Source organism: Egretta garzetta, unplaced genomic scaffold (assembly GCF_000687185.1).
Source record: "Egretta garzetta isolate BGI_Z169 unplaced genomic scaffold, ASM68718v1 scaffold56, whole genome shotgun sequence".
Classification (NCBI taxonomy): domain Eukaryota; kingdom Metazoa; phylum Chordata; class Aves; order Pelecaniformes; family Ardeidae; genus Egretta; species Egretta garzetta.
In genome coordinates, this window is record NW_009260182.1 from 8,852,469 (window position 1) to 8,875,569 (window position 23,101).

Below are 23,101 nucleotides of genomic sequence, written 5' to 3' on the forward strand. Positions count from 1 at the left end.
GATTCTTTTCCCTGACTCTTGGTTGGTCTGAGCACTGGGTGAAGTACTGCCTTTCTCCTGCTCATTCCCCATCCCTCTGCCAGATACTAGGGGAGAAGCAGGCATGCACCTAGGAAATACCAGGAGTCTGGGCAGCCCTGACAGACTAAGAATGCTTATTTTTGGTACATCTAAATGATGAAATGGAGAAGGGACTTAATTTAGCTCTTGCAGTTTAGAAAACTGACTCTCCCAACTACTGTTAATTCTTCTTTAAGATGCATAAATAGGAATGTACACAATTCCCAGAAGAGCAGATGTGCCTTTTCTATCTTTGCATAAATGCTTTGAGGTGGTTCACATGCCTTCAATACTGACAGCTGGGATTTTTTAAGGGACCAAAGGAAATCTCTGTGATTTAGAGCTAATCTTAAGAAACAGACGCTGCAACAACTAACATTTACATTTGACCACAGGAGAGGAATCCAGAAACCCCAGTGAATGATCCAAATATTTTAGCCATACCCAGAAAGAGTTGGCTTCCACAGAACAGGCAAAAAAAGTCAGCATGTTGAAAAGGGAGTCACTATGGGCTATGTACAGGGAACTGACCACTGACCGTAGAGATTGAAATGACGTTCCCACTCCTTTCTAGGGTTTACATTTGGGGAGGTAGTTCTTTTTCCCTAAGAACTTAGTTACTAGAAAACTCACACAAAAAATGAAACTCCATTGTGAAGCCTCCCTCGGGGGATAGGAACTCAAATCCACTTCTGCTGTCCAGAACAGCACCATTACTGATGCTTGGGAATTATTCTGGGTAGCAGAGGGGCCTTGCAACATCTCCTGTTGGAACTGGGCCCTTGTGCAGGAAACAACCCATGGTTTACTGAGCCAGAGAGGTAACAAAAGGAGGAGCACCTGTAGCCTGCCCATCCCCTCACATGCACATATGCACATACACACACTGTGAAATCTCTGGGGTCTCAATTTTGCATTAGTTACCTAAATTATGGCTAAATCCTGCTCTGGGTTCCCAAACCCATTATTGGTTCAGCTCCTGAGAGTGTAAGTCCCTTGGGCTCCTTTGAAAATTACAGCCTACCTTTTTTCCAGGGCCATATTCCCCCCCGGGCTATCTAGAGCTGTGCAGATGAACATTCAACATCTCCTTTGCTTTGATAAGTGCTGTGTCAGCTGGTGTTTCCATGTGAGGAGGCACCCCTTTCCCTTCCCAAGAAGTGCCCTCTGCAGAGGCGACTGATCTGGCCGTGGGGATGATGATGTAGAAGTTGGTATCATCTACTTGATGTGTCTGTGCAACCTCTGCGCCCGCCCCAGCCGTGACAGCGCTGGTGAGGATTATTAGCCCCTTCTGAGAGCCATACCTCTCCCCTGCCGGAAAGGACAAAAAACATCAGAAAATACATCCATTTTCAGAGCTTTATTTGCATAATGGAGCAAGAAAAGCCAAGATACAACACACTTAATTCCCTACCTGCTATTAACAACCAAAGAAGTCTGGAAATTTACTATGATGGTATTAAAGCATTTTTTAAACTAGCCCAGCCTCTATACTGTAAAAAAAGACTCACCCTATGTGGTGCTCTTGTGCCATCAATTTCTGGTCATGAGCTCCAGCAGCTGGGAGGCCAGCTCATGGTCGCTACTGCTGGCTCTCCTGTGGCTTTGACTTTTACAGGAGCTCTAGATCCCATCAGAGGAATGGGATAGGCAGGTGAGGACAGTGACATTTTTCACTGCTCCAGTAGGAATACTCAAAGCTCAGCCAGCAGCATCTTCAGTTTCACTCTTATCCCTGCTCTAGGAACATGCCTGCAAACTATGCAGGTGACATTTTATGAAATTATAATTATAGTGGTTGCCCACAGGCTTTTTATATTCTGTAAATGGAAGCCATTGCATGGCTTTTATCCCAAGCCCTTCAACAAATACCCCTTTATTATTAGGAACTGAGCCAAGTTATCTCATTTTCTTAAATAAACCATTTGACAGGAGTAGGAGGTATTTTGCACCTTATTTTCAATATATCTGAACATGCTAAATACTTTTTGAAAGCTTAGCTCCTTTGAAAATGTGGCCAGTGCGTCATAACTGGGACCTGATCACTTGAAAACTACTCTAAACTGCTCTAAAAATGATATTCCTTAAGTAAGTTACAGTGTGACATATTCTCATACTAAATTGTAAGAGAGGGGCCAACAGCATGATAATTAATTTTCACACCATCTTTGCTCTTCTCATTTCACTATAGACATAATATCCATTAGAAGACCCTTTTCACAGTAGATATTCATAATACAGGACCAGATCCAGCTCCTTTGAAGTTAATACGAGTCTGCCTGTTCTCTTTGATGGGAATTGGAATGTGTCCATAGTAATCATATCCCTCAGCACAGTCCACCTCTGACTGCCTGGGAAAATAGATGGACCCTGAAGCCTGTGACAAAGTTTAACCATTTCAGCATGCTCCAAGCCAATAATTGCAGCACCACTGTGACACCTTTTTTGGTACTGTCTTAGCTTTAAAGGGGAAAAGAATTAAAACCAATGTTTAAGGCTTCTTAGCACTCTAGCTGCGCTTTATGAGCACTGAGGAGCTCTGTTTCTGCATGGCGCAGCATCCCTTCAATTTCTATGAACCATGGGGTGGAGGGGTGTGTGTGTGGTACGTTGCCAAATGCCCCAGACTCACTCAGATGTGCAAAATGTAGTGGTTTTCTTTCTCTCTTGCATTCTCTGGACAAACTGGGCTATTGTGGCTGTTTTCATCTACTGAAATAGTGGATTACACAGGTAGGAAGTGAGGAGCTACACATAAAACTGTGTGAGTATTGGAAGAGATATTACTAGAGGGCTAGGCAGCACAGGGTTTATCTTCAGTTCTCGCAGCTTTTAAGAGCAAGTCAAAATTGCTGCACACAGTATTCATCTAAAATTCTGGGGACTAGTTTACAAACCTCCGTGCCTGACACCCCCCATTCCTAGGAGCGATAAACTGTTATTTATAGATGGCATTAAGGGCCATGGCTGAAATGCACATTTTTGTTTTTTACATTCTCTGCACAGCTTGAGCTAATCATGGCAGGTGCTTTCACCAAATGAGTTACAGTGTCTAATGGCTTGTTTTAAAATATACAGGGAGGGACATCTGATATGAAAAGCTACTCTAAAAAGAAATTGCCATTTTACCTTTGAGCTGTGGCTGGGTCCATATTTCCTTTACCGAGTCACTAGGTCTGTCATAAACTTTGTCCAAGAGAATTTGGTGTCCTTCATCAAAGAAGTATGAGCATAGGATTGCTATGGAAGTGGTGGAGCCTCCAATATTGTACCTTTTCAAAAATTAAAAATATTAAGGAAACACTTGAAAATTTGTGGCAGACAGTAAATCTCCCTTCCAAGTATTGTTCCCTAACATCAGTACTGAAGGGGTTTATGGCTACATTTTGATACATTTACATTCATTCTCCCCTATCAGCATTTGCACATTTATGAGAGAAACAAAATCCTGTCTAAGAGTCTTGGGCTGATATCGCCCACAACTGACTTTGAAAGCAAACATAAAACTGGATGGTCTGAATCTCTTGGTTCAACTTGGAAAAACTTCAGAAAGTAAGAAAAGACTCCTAATCAGATTCTTGTTATTCTTCTACTCCAAATAACCCATGCTGTTACTAACATAGGCAGCATGAGTAAATACCTAAACCGCAATATATAAATGTAGATCCCAATGTAAGAAACATATGCTTGTAGAACTGACATGTTCTTATGTCCTGCTCCACACAAAGACAATACCTGGTGTTTGGCATGTGAGAAGATTGGGCCATTTCTTTTTGTGCCAAGAGATTGTGTTAGCGGCTTTATTTAGGACAGTCACATTTGAAAACTTTGGTGGTAGTTTAATTTCATATCAGTCTCTGCAGATTAAGTTCACTGAAGAGCCTAAGTGTCATTGGAGAACTCCTGCTATGAATACACATAATGGAACACCAAATGATTTTTTGTCTGTCACTTTTCACTAATACTAGAGCACATGGAGCACTAGAAATGTTTGTATCTTGCTCACTAGTAGGAGACAGAGCTTTCCTATAGCTGATGTTAGGAGTGCCTGGCACAGGCATTCCAGCAAAAAACCTGCTAGAAAACGAGTTTTGCTCAGTCCAGCCAATAACTAAGTTTATTTCATCTCCAGAAAAGGATGAGACAATCCAGGAGGCCTCTGTCCCAAAGAGTGAAGCTACCACTTTATTTTGCAGTGTTTGGGAGCTGTATGCTGGATTCCCACTGTGACTGGCTAGACCTGAAATAAGGCTCTTTTCTGCATCCCGGATAGTGCTGTCCTGCCAAGAGGTCCTGCTGCTGCCGCACAGCCCTGGAGGCAGCTAAACCCAGCAGAGCCCAGCTTCCTAGAGCTGCCGTCAGGGCTGACGTGAGCAGCAAGCAGGCAGCTAGAGCAATGCTGGAGACTCGCTTGCACCTGGGACAGTGAAACTGCAGAAACTTCAGTCAGTAATAAGGACTGAGCAGTTGTTAGAGTTTTTTAGCTTAATTCTCAGAGGCAAGTACTTCCTTCATTACAGACTTCTTATGTGACATTAGGGAAGCTGTTTAGTTTATCAGTGTCTCTTCTCAATGCTGTGAAGGTTAAAAATGTGAAGTTCATGAGTGGCACAGCTGTTCCATGAAGTGGAACTATTAAGGTGAGAGACATTATGGTTAATCCCATGCAAAATTGAAATTATCAAAATATGCAGTTCATCAGGGGCCCAGCTGTTCCAGGGAGGGAAACTTGTAAGACAAGAAACATTATTCATTATGGTTAATCCCATGCAAAATTGAAGTTATCAGCCTTGCCTTAAAATCATGAGATTGGTTTAGGGAGAAATTAAAAAGGTAAAATGTTTGGGGTTCTCTTTTATATATCTTCAGAGACTGGGTCTTTTGTGTGCAGTCAAAGGGCTGGAAACACATTAAATATAAAAAAAAAACCAAAACAACCCAAGAAGAGAACTATAACGAGACCATTTGGTACCTGGGACATGTTTTCACCTTTGCTGTTTTATTGCTCCTGGCCCAGATATGAATTTTAGCTTGGGAGAAAACCAGAGCAAGCAAGAGGAAAGTCCCAGTTCCATCTCAAGTCTATTGGAAGATGGTGCTGCCTTTGCTGAATTTGAATTCGGTCATGGGTGTGGTTTGTTGGTTGCTGCCCTGCCTTGTCTGCGCTTATGTAGTGAGATCTCTCTCTGCTCTCATCACTGTGGTCATCTTTCCTTGCACATGCTGCAAATCCCAGAACAATGTTAAGAAGATTATAAAATATTGAGAGCCCCATTGATGGCAATGGACATAAGTGGTTCTAGCATTGAAATCAAGTTCTTACAAAACTCTTCTTTTCTTTAGCTGGTATTTGTAATGTCCTGGACTCACAAACATTAGCTCTGGACCAAAACATGGAAAGACTTGCCTAAATATTGTATGGGAAATGTATATTTGTGATATTCATCTGCTTTGATAGCTGGCAACAAATGGATGGCATCTTCTGGCTCCTAAGATTTGGAGCATTGTGTTGACACACTGGAGTGTCCAACAGAATCCTAAGCTGAGAGCAGGCATATGAAGCTGTAGCTTGCTGCAGCAGGGTCTAGGAGCGCTACAGAACCTGGGAGGCAACAGTTCAATACCTTTAAGCCACCTTTGTGCTCTGTGCACAGCAGTCGTTCTGTACAGGGCTGATTGCCCAGGGTAATTTAGCAATGCAGATATGGCAAACTAGATGTTGTAATACAGCCTTACGCATGGTCTGTTTTTTTGACTGTTCAATCACTTGACCACTGCCTGCAGTAAAAGATTTAATTAAGCCATATATATATACAATTAATACAAGGCACATGCAGAGTTAGATTAGAAAGAAATCAGAGAAGGAAAACAGATGTGACATCCAGGATTGCATTCTGCAACATATTCCCTAAATTTGCCTATTTAGTTCTAAACATCTCAAGTGATGGTACAATTTATCTTGAGATATACTTCCAGACTGTTATTGTTTTCCTTGGCTGTTTTCCTTTTCTCATTTAATACCAGCAATGTTAGCCTGTAAACAGGACAGTAAGCCATGTAAAGCTAATTCCCTGCTACAAATAAAATGCGGTTTTGAAAGAGCTTTGGTTATTTGCCATTCAAAGGTTTACCTCATGTCTATGATTAATGCATCTGTGTGAACAATTTTCTTCCAAACATGCTCTACCAGTAGGTCGGACACCTGGGTTAGAAGTTCACAGTCTCCAAACATATCGAATCTCAGATAGCCGATGTTGTTTTCAAATACATTTGTGTGGAATGAAAATTTAATCAGATCTTCGAATACTTCTGGGGAAGGGATCTGAAAGAGTTTGGAAAAACAAAACAAATCATTTGCTGGCACCAATAGCTTGGCACAAGATTTAAAAAGAATTATGTGGGTCAAGTTTAGTCCAGGTGGGACATACGCAAGGAATGTGACCAAGTTTGAAGAACATAATGAATGAGATTAAGAATTTTGCATATTAAACATAGGTTGGCATTGGCAGCTGCATTGTTTGCCCAGTACAGGGTGCATCAATAACATGCCCAGAACCTGGATCAGGTCCCTGTTTGTTAGGGCTAAGTTTATTTTTCAAAAATACAGGAATTTACTCAGACCAAAGAGGCTGAGAAGGCTAAAAGGACCATCCCCCAACCTACAGCATAGGCAGCTATCCCAGGCCTGCCACCCAAGCCCCCTTGTTTCCTTTAGAAGGTCTTTCTAAATGAGGCACTCGTGACTTTTATAATCTCATCATTAGCCTCAGCTGACAAAGAGCTGCTGGCTGCAGGTGAGGTTGGCCTCAGCCCCTCTTAATGAGCCAGTCCCTGTAACAGTGAGGAACCTGATGTGTTGGGCATGTGCTAGGATACTCATGAGGTAGACATGTGTTAAATCTCTTATATGGTGGCCATGTGCCTGGACTCTCACGTGTCAGGCTGTGATTGATTTCATTTTCCTTAGTTTATGTTATTAAACAGCAGAATTTTTTTTTTAATAGCAATGCGTAGCCAACTAATAAAGTTATCCTAGTAACCCCTGCATGCACTGGAGTCATATCCTGCTCTTATTGCCAAACTTATGTTCTGCATGCATGCATCTGAAAGTGGAAGACTCTCATTCAGCTTAAGGAGGTAAGGCTTTGGGATATATATGACTTACATGACCTTCAGCAATTGGGCCTCTTCTCCTCAGGGTTGCTGTGCAAATGATTTTGTACTTGCTTTTTAATCAGTTACCCTCTGCCATAGCTCAGCCCCAGACAATCCATACTTGTACATTCAAAAGAACAAGGAATCAGCAGTGAGCCATACATGTGCTAAAAGGTGCTTCCCCTGTCTCCAGTGTGCGACAGAATTTGGGAGGCATTTGGGCTTTCAGCAGCTGTAGAGGTGTCAGGCAATCTCCCGCCCTGCATGTAGTGCTCTGGCCTGGGGTTGCGCTCCTGCCAAAAGCAGGTCTGCCACAGCAGAAAGAGGGCTCCCAAGGTGTGTCAACACAGCTGTACTTGACACAGCTCAAGCACTTTACCTGGGGGAAAATCACCCACCATATCACACTTCTGACTGCCCTGGGCTGCTTCATCATTCAGTGCCTCTGTATGCCAAAATTTCAAACACTAATTTGAAAGCCCTGTCGGCCAGTAGTTGTTGATCTGATGGTGAGAGCAAACTCTACTGAGTCCTTTTCTGTACCCTTCTTTCTCATTATACCTTCTGAAAATAACCGTTATATCTGGACTATACAAACATCAGTCCAGCACTACTGAGTTTGTCATTTCCAATCCACTTCCCAGTGACAGCAATGCTACTTGATCTGCCCACTGTACTTTGATTAACAAATCACAATTTTGAAGAATATATCCAGCATGCATTGCATTGTTCTGACAGAGCTTATATCTAGTTCAGAGGTACTGGTCCCCCCAGGAGAAAAAAATCACCACTCATTGCTAACATCTACAAATAAAATGGATGTGTTACTCTCAGGCACTTACTGATGATATTTTAACTGAACACACAGATTTCTTAGCTCTGTCTCCAACAATAATTGCTAGATGCATACCCGTATGCATGTTCATTAAGAATAATCTGTCTGTCTATGTATGGTAATTTATTTTTCTACTTGTTCATTTACTGTGCTGCCTCACATCGTTGCTTGCTAAGGACTTCAGTACTTGCTAGCAGTGTTGCTAATCCTTGGAAATTCATTACAGATTTTGAGGCGGGCAGGCTGCTCTTAAAGCCTCAGGTCTCATGGAGTAAAATGAATATGCAAGGATCTCAAAGAAACTCTTCTTCATCTTCATGGCTGCAGGAAAAGGTATGAAAATATTCTAAAGGCTCTAAAACCAGAATTCAGATGAAAAGCACGCAGAGTGTAATTTTGTGGGGGTGAGGAAAGCCTCCTAATTTTTAAGCAAAAAGAGTGGAGGAGGCTGGGACTGACAGTAGAGAGTTACTGTCCTGGAAAACTGCAAATACATGACACTGGCACATGAGCCACGTGCTGCTGGTACCTAAGGAGGTAAGTCTAGCTTCAGAGAGCAACAGGGTGCTCTCCTTCGGAAGTCAGGGCCCTGTCTGCAGGCCAAGGACAAGCTGGGACAGGATGCAGCTGAAAGTAAGATCCTGCTGCTCGGTCAGGCAATGTTTACATACAAATGACTTGATGTTAAATATAAGCCCTCAGGTGCCTTAGTAAGAACACTATAAGCAATGTGGCTAGACTAAAGAACCTCCAAGTTAACGCCACTTAAGCCAAGGATGAATTGTTTTTCATTAACCATGTAGGGTCTCCAGCCCTATTCTGCAGTCTCCTTCCACAAGTGAGTAGCCTAACTGGAACAAGCGACGTGACACAAAACAGGACTCAGAATGCTGCCCTGGGACTCATGCATGGAGTTTCATCCTTGGTTCTCCTACTGACACATACCCCAACCATGGGAAAACTACTTTTCCAACTATACCCCTCTTCCCTCTTTTCTCCCCTTTCACCTCTCCCCTAAGTTGTTTTGTCTATTTAGATGGAAACTGTATTTTCATAGCTAATTTTGTGCTGATCATTGTAATACAACTCTTATTTCCTTTAAGGTTGCTAGTGCTGTCAACAGCCAGCTGTTAAAATATTATCAGCCAACACCCTTGTGCCACTGCAAATCCTGAGGTCGGTTTAGGAACCAGGAGATCTTGGGGGCTGGGTGGTAGGGTTGCACCTTTCTTTCTTAGAATAACATTTGGGTTCCTTGCGTACCCTCACAGGCTGGAATGGAACCGTCCATCCTAGCAGGCCCCCCAGCTCAAGGACTGAGCAGGATCAGCTATATCCCTGACAGCTGACTCTCACTTGCTCTTAAAAACACCCGGATCACTGGGTGATTTCCAGGCAATCCAGTCTAGTACGTCACTAGCCTCACTATTACAAAGATGTTTTTAACATCTAGTGTAAACAGTCTAAGTTCACTACTTTCTACGTTTAGGTGCAATACTTCTTGGCCTATTTACCACAGCCAAGGGAACAGATTATTCTCTTCATATTTGAAACAGCCTCTTATGTATCTGAAGACTGTTTTCATGTCTCCTCTCAGTTTTCTTCTCTCTGGAATAAACAACTCAAATCTTTTAAACTTTTTCAAGTTGACTCTTATTCAGTCTTCCCTTTACTCCTGTTCCTCTTTTCTGCTGTCTCCCCGCTTGAGCCACATCTTACTGATTATATTCCTCCTTATCCATTCCAGTTTGATGATGATTATTTTTTACTGCAACAACTTGTCTCTTTTGACTTGTGTTCAGCTTATGAACTCTGAAGAGCCCATATACTTCTTTACAGGACTCTCCCTAAACAAGCTGTTTTCTTCCCAGAGTTGTGCAGTCAATTACTATCACCCTAGAAACCATGTAAGAACCCTGCATATGTTCTTATTTAACCTCATCCTGCTTTTCACAGATCATTTTTCCAGTTTTTCCAGAACTGTAGCTTTGAATTCTAATCCTGCCCTCCATTGCATCAAGACAGCCAGGATGGGGAGGTTACCACAAGCAAAAGCTGAAACCGTCTGGGGTGGTGCTCTGGAAAGGAATAAAAGAGGGTAAAGGCTCTCAGTCCCTGTTGAGGGAGTGCAGGGCAAAGTGAGCAGCTGTACTTTCACCCTGCAAAGGGTGGCACTGCACGGCAGCGCGCAAGCCTGCTCTGACAATACACAGCTTGTAACATACTCATTGCAAGCCAGGGAGCAGTTATTTTCTAGACAATGCCCTGGAAGATCACGTTTGAAAGCAAAATTTGAAAAAAAGATTTGTGGCTAAATTTTTATTTTCATCCAAAACCCATTGAAAATCTTTAAAGCTCATGGCCAAATCTACTGTAACGTTAATGACAATGGAAAAAAAAAAGCACAAATGGATCTCTTTGGTAGGATTGTAAGTACAAACGTAGCTGAATTGAGCTCGAGTATCAGGATTGGAAGATGAAAGGTACTAGAAAAAGAACAGAAATGATTACAGCGTGTCATATTCTTTTCTGCACCAAATGCAGGAAGCAAGCATGATTTGCAAGAGTTGAAGAGCCAATGAGAGTTAAACACAAGATATTTTTTTGACTTGTATAAACTTGTATAGTTCTGCTGACTTTACTGTTGTTATGTTGATATAAATCAGCATTGTATGGGCCCGCAACACTTTTTTTCCAGCTCTTAGCAGTAGATGTAGCAATTTGATTATTTATCTTGACACTTTGAGGTGGAGCATTTTGATTTCACTCATTAATGAAGGGATATAAGCAAACTATACGCTTTTCTGGTGAAACATCTGTAACTATTGCCTCCTTCAGCAAATACAATACTCTGCTATAGACATACATTATTTGTCTGGGAAAAGGAGGACTTCAAATGCAGAAATAATTTCTCTTTTTAAAGGATTCCTTTCTGTCTTTTACTCTGATCATCATTTTCAGCTGCTTATCTGCAACATTAATACAAAAATTCTTGTAGGTGTGAAGACTGCATTAAAAGTATTTGGGCATTATCAAGGGGCCTAAAGAGTCACTCAGGGAGACTCTAGTCACTTAAAATTGATGTAACACATTTGCCAAAATCAGGCAGCAGTTCTTCCATAGGTAGTCTACAATACTCAGATATTCAAGAACACAAATGTTTCAGTATGGAAAGGAAGGTATGACTGGAGGGACAGAGAGGCAGACAGAAAAATAACAAGTAGGGATTATTGAACTGCTCATCAGCAAGTTTAGAGAGCTCTGCCTTATAAGCAAAATGCTATTTTCTGAATCACAAGCAATATATACAACATTTGCCTCTGGGAAGTCGGACTTTGGAAAGTGGCATTTATGCAGCAGACAACTCTGGCTAGCATTGACCTTGCTGCTGTCACAGAGGAGACATATTCACTACCCTGTATTATGCTTCAGCAGCTATTCTAGTGTGGCAGATGCAAAGGTCTACACGCATTTCACTTGTCTGTCTCCTATGTCCCATCCCATCCTTCTTGCAGTTATTCATCATCACTTTCATCTAATTGTGTTGGATCTGCTTCACTGTCAAGGTCATTATCAAGAAAATCCCACTGTCAAGGGAAAGGGTGGCTTAGAAGGTAGGTAGCACAAGAGAAAAGCTAGGTCTTAGGTTTTTGAGGAATAAGTGTGATACAGATTAAAAGAGCCACTATATCCATGTTACAGACAGTAAAAAAAAATTACAAATGCAATTAGTGACACCATATAAGCTTCACTGTAATGTTAAGGCATTTGCTCTCTGGGGTATTGGTATGGGGTATTCCTGAAATGTTCCACAGAAAGCATCCCTCTTGGCTCTGCAAAAGCAAGATGGGAAATGAAAGTACTCTTGCTGCATAGTGCTCTCTGGAATAGGTGAATTTTCTTTCACCTCTATCACAAGGAAAAGCCTTTACTTCAGTGACTTCAGTGTCTTCATTCACTCACCCTCTTTCACCTTAAAATGTCTTAATACCACTGTCTTGTTTCTCTGCCTCCCAATTTCCTCAAGCGCTATGAGGAAATGCATACACCTTTGGAAACTATTTTAGCCTCACAAGAGACCTGTGCTTCTCTACTATTTATACATTATTTCCCCTTAAAGAAATCTCATATTTATCCTGATTTTCACCCACACTGATGTGATTTCTTTCTTATGGATGTATCCATGACCTCTTCCAATCATTTTTCTTGACAAAGAACTGAGGTAAACAGAGGCATTAATTAGTTTAATGGCATTTCCTCACTAGCTCTATCAGGATCAGAATTTCACATCATGTGACAAGTAAGATACTTGTCCTGGACATCCTGCTTTCAACATTCTAGGTCTGAATAAAGTAAGTAAGGTTTGAACAAGTAAAAATAGCCAACAATATCCATTAACAGCCTTTGGTGAAAAACGGATTAATTTGCAAGATGGGCCCACTTCGTAGAACGAGGAGAAATTATGAGGCATCACTACTGGTATGTTGCTAATAATTTAGCAGGGAGTTCTGTCAAAAACATCTTTAGAGTGAAGTTTTCTACACCCAACAAATCTAGGAGGCAAAGAGAGTGATGTAATAGAAAAATAATTTAATTAATTATTTCCATTTAAGCTTAAAGGCAAGAATGGGGCCAGCATCTCTTGGTTAGCAAACTTGAAAGTAATGCCCTCCCCTGGCAATGCTTAGACTTTGTCCTTGACCTTAGTGTTGGAGATAATACCACAAAGGTCATGCCCACTTTAAATCATGAATGCCAAAAACTTCAGAGGGTGGAAGCCCACAGATTTCCTCCCCCAGGAAACATTTAATAGTTACTTGACACTTGGTATATTCTGGTTCATTGCAAAGGCAAATGCATTCCCTTCAAAAAGTAATTTTATGAGTCCCTGGAGAAAAGACGTCTCTGATAGCCATGCTAGAGCAGTAGCCAGAAAGGAGCTACCTCCATCCAAGAAAGGGATCAGGTTATCATAACCCTCCCTTTAATTTGAAGATGGAATTTTAACAAGTGCTCCTGGGAGCTCCCTCCAGCAAAACAATGAACAAGAAAGATTGCCAAGGCAGACCAGTGTATAAATAGCCAGGCTCAGAACAAAGCACAGACTGTTATGCAAACCACACAGCAAGGGCAAAAGTAGATTATTAAAAATCAGTTTATCCCTGGGGACACCTAATTTCCACCCAGATACTTCTTCCAAAATATTTCTAGGTCACTGGGAAACTAACTGATGTTAAGCGTGAGACACAATCAGAACAACTTTCCACTGTCACTACCAAAGGAGTTGCTTGTTATTCTGATGTTATAGAAGTCAGGTACAGCAATTTTATATAGAAAAATCCATAAAAGACTATGTGGCTGCATGTTTTGTGGGTGTATGCATTTACTCTGGTTCAACCAAATTTTTCTTGAATTACAAACTTGGTTTGTAACCAGTGGGTTTCTACATTCATGTATTACAGCTTGAAAAGCCGCAGCACTGAAAGAGAGGGGATCACAGAGGCAATGAGATATCTTCCCTCTTACTATGAAGCCCTGTGTATTTGCTCATGGCAGATGGCAACTGAAAGAGATTCACAGCCTGAAGGTTGTTCCCAAAATGCATGCATCCAGAACTATCTTCTACTACCACAAACTACTACCCTGATTTCCCTGAGTGTCAGAGAGAGCTGAGGCTCCAAAACCCACTCAGGTACTGGCTTCTCTTCTGAGTACAAGTAAATCCTCGTGGGTTTATGATATGGGCTAGAAACAAGATAGGATATCTGACTCAGTGCTCCCACGCTAGCTGGCATCAGTATAGCTGGGTACAAGAGAACTCTACCTGTTGTGGCATGATCCCTGGGATGCTCTCCTTGGCATGTTCAGGGATGTAGAGTAATTTCAGGTGCTCATCATCAGAAAGAGCTTGTAAGTTTGCAGTCACCTTCCTGGCCAGCTCCTCTTCTGTATTAATCCTTTTATAACTGTCTTTGTTGATGTTCTTGGTGAGGTTGGATGCTATAACAGTCCCAATGTCCACAAAGGCATAATTATCTGCCACAAGCTTGCCTACAGTTTGCAGTGTCTGTGGCACCTGGGCACGCAGGTTGGCAATGCGCTGAGCTACAGCCATGGCTTCACTGGCCTGGATGGTGATGTGTGGCTCCACCCCAGACACACTCCATACTTTGCCAGTGACTGGGCTGAGCACCACTTGGCTGGGGATGGAGGCATACAGGGAACTGTTACCAACACGGTAAATGCCCACTGAGAGGGAACCACCTACTGTGGGCTCACCAATAACTGTGGCCCGGTGTAGATCCTTCATAGAGCGAGTGAAAGCTTCAGCTGCTGAGCCACTCATATGACTTGTTAGGATGTAGATATCCTTGAGGGAGCCATATCTCTTGCCAGTGACTTGGGGGACAGTCCACACCTCTGTGCTGCGGGAGGTACTACGATCGAAGACGGTGTAGAGGTGTTGCCGAGGCTCAGGCTCAAAGAAATAGGAACAAAGTATTGGGATGGCAGTAGAGTAGCCACCTGTGTTGTACCTCATGTCAATAATCATGGCATCCGTATCCACCAGCTTGTTCCATACCATCTGTACCAGCTGGGGCCCAATGGCCTTCACTGTTTCTGCCTCAGCCATCATATCAAAGCGAAGGTAGCCCAGGTTGCCTGGCAATACCTCAATTTTGAAGAGTGCCTCAATGATGTAGCTCAGCTCCTCAGGGCTGGGAATCATGTTGGGAAGCTGTTCTTCTGGTGTTGGTTCCACATGGCTGTGGAAGACATGAAGCCGATGGTCCCCCGAGGCCTCCTGCAAGTCACTGGTAAGCTGAGAAGCCAATGTCTCAAAGTCTACAGCTGATCGATAACCTCCTTGGGCCCGTTTGGTGCTGAGCATAGCACTGGCCTTACCAGCCACTTCTGGGATGGCATAGTGAGCCTTTAGGAGTTGCCCGGTACCCTCCAGAAGTACTCCCATGTTCTTGTGGAAAGCTAGCACCTCTTCAGCCTTCTCCAGTGCATCCTCAGCCAACACTATGGCATCAGGCACAACTCCTCCACCCATCCAGCTTTCCCCATGGTTGTCAATGAAGGTGATAACAGGAACTGTGATAGTTAGGCCATGGGTTATTCCCTGCTCAGGCTGTAGCAGAGGGAAGGTACGGGTGTGTGTGAGGCTTCCTGCTGTGATCTCACCAATCAGTGTGGCACGGCCCAGTGACTGCATGAGGTAAGCAAACTCCTCAGCAGCTGTAGCAGTGTGGTGGCTGGTGAGCAGGTAGATGCCACGCTGAGCCCCATAGGGCTGGCCCAGCAGTTCTGCCTGGCTGTTGTGCTCCTGTGTGTGGTTGGTTTGCCTGTCATAGGTTGTGAAGAGATGGACAGGGCCAGCAGCAGGATCTTGGAAATAGGACAGTAGCACAGGCACAGCAGAGGAGGAAGGGCCCCCGGGGTTGTAACGTAGGTCCATGATCAAGTTCTCTGTACTTTGGAGGGGCTCCCACACTTTGTGGACAATGTAAGGTCCCAGCTTAGCAAGCACAGAGGCATCTGCAAACTCATCAAAGCGCATGTAGCCAACATTGCCTGGCAACACTGAAACCTTGAAGACAGTGTCCACCAAGGCATGCAGCAGTTGCTCATTGTCAGGTAAGTTGGCTGCCACTGCAATTGGCTTCTCAGCTGGGGGGGCAGCAGCTTCGCCTGGCATCATGACTCGGACCAACAGGCGGGGGTCTTCAGATAAAGTCTGCATCTCAGTATTGAGCTTGGTGGCCAGGTCCTCTGCTGACTGCACAGAAGAGAAGTCAGAGGTGGTAAGGTGCCGCAGCAGTGCTGGCACCCGCTCCACTAAGCTGTAATAGTCCTTTAAAATGTTTATGAGGTGGCTTAGAGTGCCAGGCACTGCTCTGCGCACTGCCAGGATGTCCAGGGATTTCTGCAAGGCTTGTTCTGCCTCAGTAGCCACACATGGCATCACCCCAGTCACCTCCCAGCTCTGTCCACCCCCACTCAAGGGGCTCACAGATCGTGACACAGGAACCATCATATAGAAATTGGAGGGGCCAATACGCAGCTTCTGGATGTCCAGTGAGCCCCCAGCTGTCTTCTCCCCAACAGTGATAGCCCTGTTCATGTGCTTGAGGATGTAAGCCACATCTTCAGCCACTCCTGTGGTGTGGTGACTGATCAAAACAATGACATCCTTGTCTTTGCTGTACCTTTCTCCCAACACCTTTGGCAGTGTCCATATCTCTGTGGTGGTGTTGGAGGGTCGATTGTATACAGTCTCAACATGCAGGATCTTGTCTGCTTCATGCAAGTATGAAATGATGAAGGGGAGGCCAGAAATCTGTCCCCCAGTGCTGTGACGAAGATCTATCACCAAGGCAGATGTCTCTATTAGCGTCTTCCACACCTTGTCCACCAGAAAAGCTCCAACTTTCTGCACAACTTCCTGTCCTATGATATAATCAATCCTTAGGTAGCCAACATTGCCCTCCAGCTTGTCATACATGACCACATGTTCAATGAGACTCAGGAGTTGTTCACGAGTGGGGGAAGCCTCAGCTTCTTGTTTGGGAGCTGCATGCAGTGATGGCTCATAGGAAATCACCAGTCTTGGGTCATTCAGAGCACCCTGCACTCCAGCTGTCAAGACACTGGCCAGCATTTTTGGATCTGAGATGTCCAGGATCTCCCCGCTCTTGATCGCTTGTTCAATGGCTTCTTGCATTCCCACTAGGTTTTCAGGATAGCAGTAGTTATTCAGAAGGACTTTAGCCATGTCCAGCACTAGAGTTGGCTGAAAGATTTCCTCGGCAGGTATGCTGCACAGGATCAGTGCTGAAAACAGGAAGAAATGTGTCCTGATCATTTTGTCCTTGTATAGAATAGAAAAGAAGGAAAGAAGTCAGACGGTCTTATTGATCACGATGAACATAGCTCTCCGATGACTCTCTATTTGTGAACCACACTGAAATCCCTGTGTTGAATCCAGGCACACTGAACAGATAAAAATCTTTTATCTGCATTAAACCTTTAATCTCATTAAAATGCAGTGCATCATCTGAAGTGCACCAATAAACGAAGTTCAGCTTTTTACTACTTCACAGCCCTCTTATGAAACAGTAATAAACTTAAATCATCGTGGAAGATCTTTCTGGCAGTTAATTGTTTTCAAAAGGTAATGCATTGCCTGTTATAAACTGGTCCTGGATTATCCTGACAGTGGATTGCTTAAATGCAGAACTTTGATTTTAACCACAGTTAGAACAGCAGTCATCCAGTCTTTTACCATTATTTATGAAAAGCTTATACCAGGAGATTCTTCAGTGACTTAGTTGTATCAATATTTAATATTTTTTCAAAAGTTGTTGACAATACATTGTCTTTGGTGTTTTTCAGCCTGAGCTGCAAAGGACTGTTCTTACATTCTGTGACTAAGGGCTCCAAACAAGGAACTCCAGACATTTAAAACAGCTCATAAAATCCAAGGTAATGACAGCCTGTTAATTTCTGTGCTGAGAATTGCCAGCATTTTAAACAGGACTTTGAAATACATTTGCCTGAACATAATACAGCTAAATCTGAGGTGACTTTAATCTTCATAATTTGCACTCAGTTAGGATTTACTTGTAATACCATTGAGTAACATATGGTCATGTCTGATGACAGCTCCCAGCCAATAGACTTTAGGCTCAACATACCAAAATAGAACATGGGGGGTTGTTTTCTTCTGCTCACAATGTATTCGAGACCCTATTGTATTAAGAGTTTGAAAGAGGATCAGAATATGCGGGATGCAGCTGCAGGCTGTACCCATGTGAGTTGTCAACATTCAGAGCTCCAGTATGCCATGCCAAAGACACACAAGAACAGATTCTTGGCTTTGAGTCTGAAATGAATTGCTACCCCAGCCATTCTGCTTGCTGGAGGTAGCTGCAAGAATAGACTAGGGAATCTGGGAAGAGCATGTTTTTGTGTTGCTTTCAAAATGTCACTTGTTGCTACATACGAATATGTGTGGAGGGAAGAGTCTGAAGACGGTCTATCCTGGCTGGGTGCACTCTGTTGGTGCCATGTGTGAGTGTCATGAGAGAAGCCTACCACTCACATGAGCCAAGTGTAGTGCAGTCCTCTTTCTGGGTCATTCAGCTGTAGTAATAAAGGAGCTTTGCGAAGTTCCTTCCTTTAACATACCCGTATAAGAACAGCCTCGTCTATATATGCAGGTACTATTTCATCCCATGGTTGATTTGTATCTGCGTGTATGTAAATGTGCAAATGTAAATCCATCAAAGGGAACAATTAAATTGGGCTCTAACAGGGAACAATTAATGGGCTCTAAGAGTCCATTAGAGCCATGGTTCTATGGCAAAAGCTGTAAAACTTGCCAAGTAACCCTGGCAACCAGGCTGTGCTATTGTCTGTAAAAATGAAACACAAGTTTAAAAAATGTTGCCACTTCCCTTGTCAAAGGAGAGGCCTAGGATATAGTTGAAATTGTGTTGATAAAGTAATTAAGCTTCAAGTGTGCCGCAGCAGCATTCTGTGTGCCTCATTGGTAGAGAGGCAGTGAGATCCAGATCTATTGTATCTTCTTAATTTTGAGGGGCTGTTTTATGTTGTGACAGTGTGTGACATCCATCACAGACCTAACTCCAGGGCATTATCACCAGTTTGAATTGCTCTTCTTGCTTTCTTCCAGCAAAGAATAATCCAGCACTCTAGGGCAAAGGTAGGTGGAACAAAAACTCTCCAGCATAACCACACTTTGTCCAAAAAATGGACTTTTGAGCTACAGGATTTATTGCCAGAGCTCATTAATTCCTTGTGTGGCCAATACAGTGGACAGGACCTTGAGCAAATTGATTTCTATCATTTTTCTAAGCCACGGCTCTTCTGTCTGTCTAGCTTGGCAACTTTTTGGAGCAAGGATTCTCTTTTGCTACATTAATGTCTACCACATACCCTATCTTTACTTCCAACCTCTGATAGTGTCTCTAAATGCTGTAACCCCAGGAACAATTGCACACACTGTAGTGTACGTTAAGACAAACAATTCAATAGACAAGTTATTGTACTTCATAAATCCCCAACTTAATTCTTAAGCACCACGTGCTCTATGCGCTAAGGCAGGGGACATCTGAAATAAAAACATTATGAGCTGTGATTGTGTAATTAATGCATACAACCAAGAAAGAGATGATGCATAGATAATCTTAATTCTGACATTTCCCACTTTGTAGTGCTTAACATTTTAATGTTACTTCACTATTAGCCATTTTTGTGGGTTCCAACATCTTTCAATTACCTTGAAAGGGAATATATAGACTAATTTTGTTATGATGTAAACAAAGCATAACGATAAAGAAAACAAATGTATGATCTAAAACAATGAAGTAAAAATGTGTAAACGTGGAAGGGTTAGATATTTCGCCTGCTGGGCTGGGGGGTTGGGTTGTTCCGTGGATCCCATTTTTTGTTTCTTCTTTCTTTCTTCCTTTTACTGCTGCTGGGTGCTGGAGGAGGGCATGCCCAGGAGCCAAGGAGCAGGGTTACAAAACAGATCCATTGTGACAGGAATTGGGAAAAAAAGTACAATAATCCATGTCCCTAAGAATGTGTCAGGATGGATCTCCATTTCTGTCTGTCTGTACAGAAGCTTTAAGCACACAGCTTTTTCATGCATGTTTATGGAGTATACATCGCACTTTTTTTTTTAATCCTTCAGTACACAGTACATAATGGACACTTGCATTTATATGACACTATTTAACAAGGACGGGATAATGGTGTAAATAAGGTTAAATTATTTACTATAAAAATTAGAGAAATTAATATTTTCTGGATTTCTTGAAAGTAATTTCATTCTGCTGTTTAAATCACATCAAATCTTAAAAAAAACTTATTTTTTTAGAAGTGCCCTTTTTCACTATTCTTCTCTGCCACTTTCTGCTTTTAGAATAGAAATTAATATAATTTGAAATGACAAAGCATTACTCAGATTACCTCAGTTTCAACTTGCTGTGCAAAGGGTGTTATAGGGTGTTACAGATGTTAAATACGAGGTCACCTCATCTTACTCTGAATGTAACAGACATAGATGAATTGCCATGAAGATCATGCTCAGAAAGGAGACAGTAACAGACCATTTTAAATCAGGGTATGTGTTAGATAATTACCTTCCACATCTAAATGAGTTCTATATATCCACTGCTAAACTCATTATATAATAATTTTTTCCCTAGCATTTAAGGAAGTATTTCCACAGACTCACAATATTCTTCTCCATTGAGGCCTTATCTAGAGGTTAAAAATCATGAAATAGCCCTTTTCTGCCTGTTGTAAAACCATAAGATTAAAAAAGGATTTTTTCTCTCTTTTTCTAACATTTATTGTGCATTGTATCATGTTCTAAAGATTTTCATATCAGAAGGGCTGGAAACTGTAGCTGAGGTTTTTATGAAGTTAGGGTTTTGAGAAATATATACAGGATTGTGATTAGTTTTACCCAGTAAAAAACAAGATATGGCAACACTCCACAGCTCAACTTACTCCTCAAGTTCAGATGCATATTATTCCTCATGCGCTGTATCACTAGCACACAGAAACAAAATGAACTTCGTAATGTAAATGTAAAATAAATGCTTTTCCCAACATGCATGACTTAAAAAGCTAGAACAGTGGAAAAAAAAGTATTTTTCCACACTAGATCTGTTCAGTGATCTATTTCTGTTGCCCTGAATTCAATGTGACATGTATCACTCACTGCTACCTTGGTAATTCCTTATAGGTGGTGTTAGAAGGTAAGAATCCTTCCTTACATGGTGTGGACACTGCAAGCTTTGGAGAATGACTATTTACTTATTCCTTGATACATATAGCTTACATGTTTATCAAACATGTTGTTTAATGCAAGTGAGTTCACTGTACTCTGAGTACCTGGATTCAAAATGTAACTCCATCATCAGTTCTAATTTCTAATATAACCCAAGCAAAATTCCTATTTTGATTTTAGTTTTGAGCTGAACTCAATAGCTCAGGCCTAGCTCTAGCTTTTATAACCCATAAAACTTTAAGATCCTTTAAAATCTGTCCACAAGTATTTCATTTTCTGACTTCCCGTGGGCATGAACTCCCTACAGGTTCTGAGAGGTGGTATTTTATCTGTCCCAGACAGCCTGCATCGCCTGGATCACATGCTAAGAAGCTTCCACTAGAGCAAGATAAAATGTTTTGCTAGATATTTTTTGCTGTATATTTTTTGCTCCAATACTCCTTGGTTCTGATCTATGGCTGATCTCTCCATTCCCTCATCAGGCCCATACAAACTGTTTGGTCACTGATGACCTGCAGTAGCAGGAACTGCAGTCATCTGAAGGTGGCAGCAAGAGCAGTTTTTTCATTGGCAGAAATGGCAAGAGGATAAAGGTGAAATTTGGACATAGACTACTTTTGGTTTCAGTACAGCCTTCTAATATAGCTATATTTTAAATTATATGCAATAATTAAAATTAATGTAAAGGTGATATTTGGCTCCTAAATACTGAGAGGCAGGGTTTATTAGCACAAGTGCAAAACTATGCTAATGAAATATTTAATGCTTCCAGGACTTTGGTAAGTATTTCTAGACAAACCTCTGTTGCCTTTTATAGATGTACAAGTCTGGGTCAGTGCTACTTCATGGCTATCTGCGATGGGCATGGCTGGATTGCATAGGTATGGTCTAAGACCGTCTTTTCTGTTCTGTTCTTGTACTGTTTGGTACAAAGGGAACCTTGTCCTTGAGCAGGCCTTCTAGGCCCCTTGGTAATACAAATAATGAATAATATCACCCTTAGATTCCTTTATAATTCCCATGCCAAAAGAAGTAATGTTAGTTTTTTGTCCCTAAGTCTTTTAGCTCTTATGCTGTACAAACCTGTATAAAAATAAAATTAAAGCTGTTGGAAGTTTTCTTTCACATTCTTTTAATATTGAAAGCTTTCTATTTTATGAAAATGGAAATTGCACTTCAAGTGAGTTTTTTAATGATTACATTTGTAACAAGGAAAACTTAAATCCAAAATGTGTTGGATTTTTATTTTCTTCTTTTAATATTCCTTTTCTCTCCCCTTCCCTTCTCTCTGTTTACGGTGACCAAGAAAGAGAAAAGGAAAAAAAAAGGATGAGAAGACAATTTGTATTTTTACTGAAAGCCTGGGAGAGGGTAGAAAATGTATATTCCCATTTTGAAATCTCTCTAATTTCAGCCAGGAGCAGGTAAAGAGTCATCACAGCTCACAGAGCACAGCTGTGATAAACTCACAGTGACCAGCTCCGCTGAACAGATGAACTGCCGTATTCCAGGTAAGCAGAAGTTTCAGGAGGGCTTCAGGAAAATGCATTGCAGCTATCCAATCTGAACTAATTCAGGAATCTAATTTTGAATTTTGGCAAGTAATTTTTCAAGAAAAAGGGAAAATTGATGCGCTGTCCCTGGAGAATTGCTATATTATGTGCTGGCATTATATTGTCTGTATCCTCTAGAACCTACACTTCTGATAGATTTACATGTTTGTTCAGCATGGTGTACCACATTAGCCGATAATAAATAGTGAATATTAAATAGTGCATCAAGAGCTCTCCTATCCTGAGGTTATCATGTGAGACGATGAGAACTCCAGTCACCCACGGTAGCCTCTGTTTAGTGGCCAGGCACCGCAAACGGCTGCCACCAAACCAATGTGGCTGTGCTGCGGAGGGCCTGCCCCCTCTGGGGGCTGGTCAAACATGTCCTGGCGCGGTCCTCCGCCATGCTGACGCAGGATGGAAGTGCCCAGCACATCCTGGCAGACCAGCTGTTGGCATCTTAAGCTACCTAGTTTGTTATAAACAACTAGGTTTCTCCCCCGTTGCTGGATCAGAAGTTTTGATTGCTGGCCTAGTACCAAGGCCCAGGCTGCTGGGATGTTTCTCGTTCAGCTCTTTTGGTGTGCTGGGCCGGGGTCAAGGCTTTTGTGAGGGCTCATGGCGGATCTGCCAGGCTCCAGCCAAACCCTAGGCCTC

General features: G+C 42.2%; 1 protein-coding gene across 1 annotated transcript; it reads right to left on the reverse strand.

The window, feature by feature from the left end:
- Positions 1–1,114: 1,114 nt before the first annotated feature.
- On the reverse strand, positions 1,115–16,925 carry RBP3 (retinol binding protein 3). The gene is made up of 4 exons (XM_009642052.2): positions 13,878–16,925; positions 6,195–6,385; positions 3,193–3,335; positions 1,115–1,374 (listed from the first exon to the last, which is right to left on the reverse strand). Exons 1-4 carry the CDS (start codon positions 16,923–16,925, stop codon positions 1,115–1,117), a joined length of 3,642 nt encoding a protein of 1,213 aa, XP_009640347.1.
- Between the last annotated feature and the right edge of the window lie 6,176 nt (positions 16,926–23,101).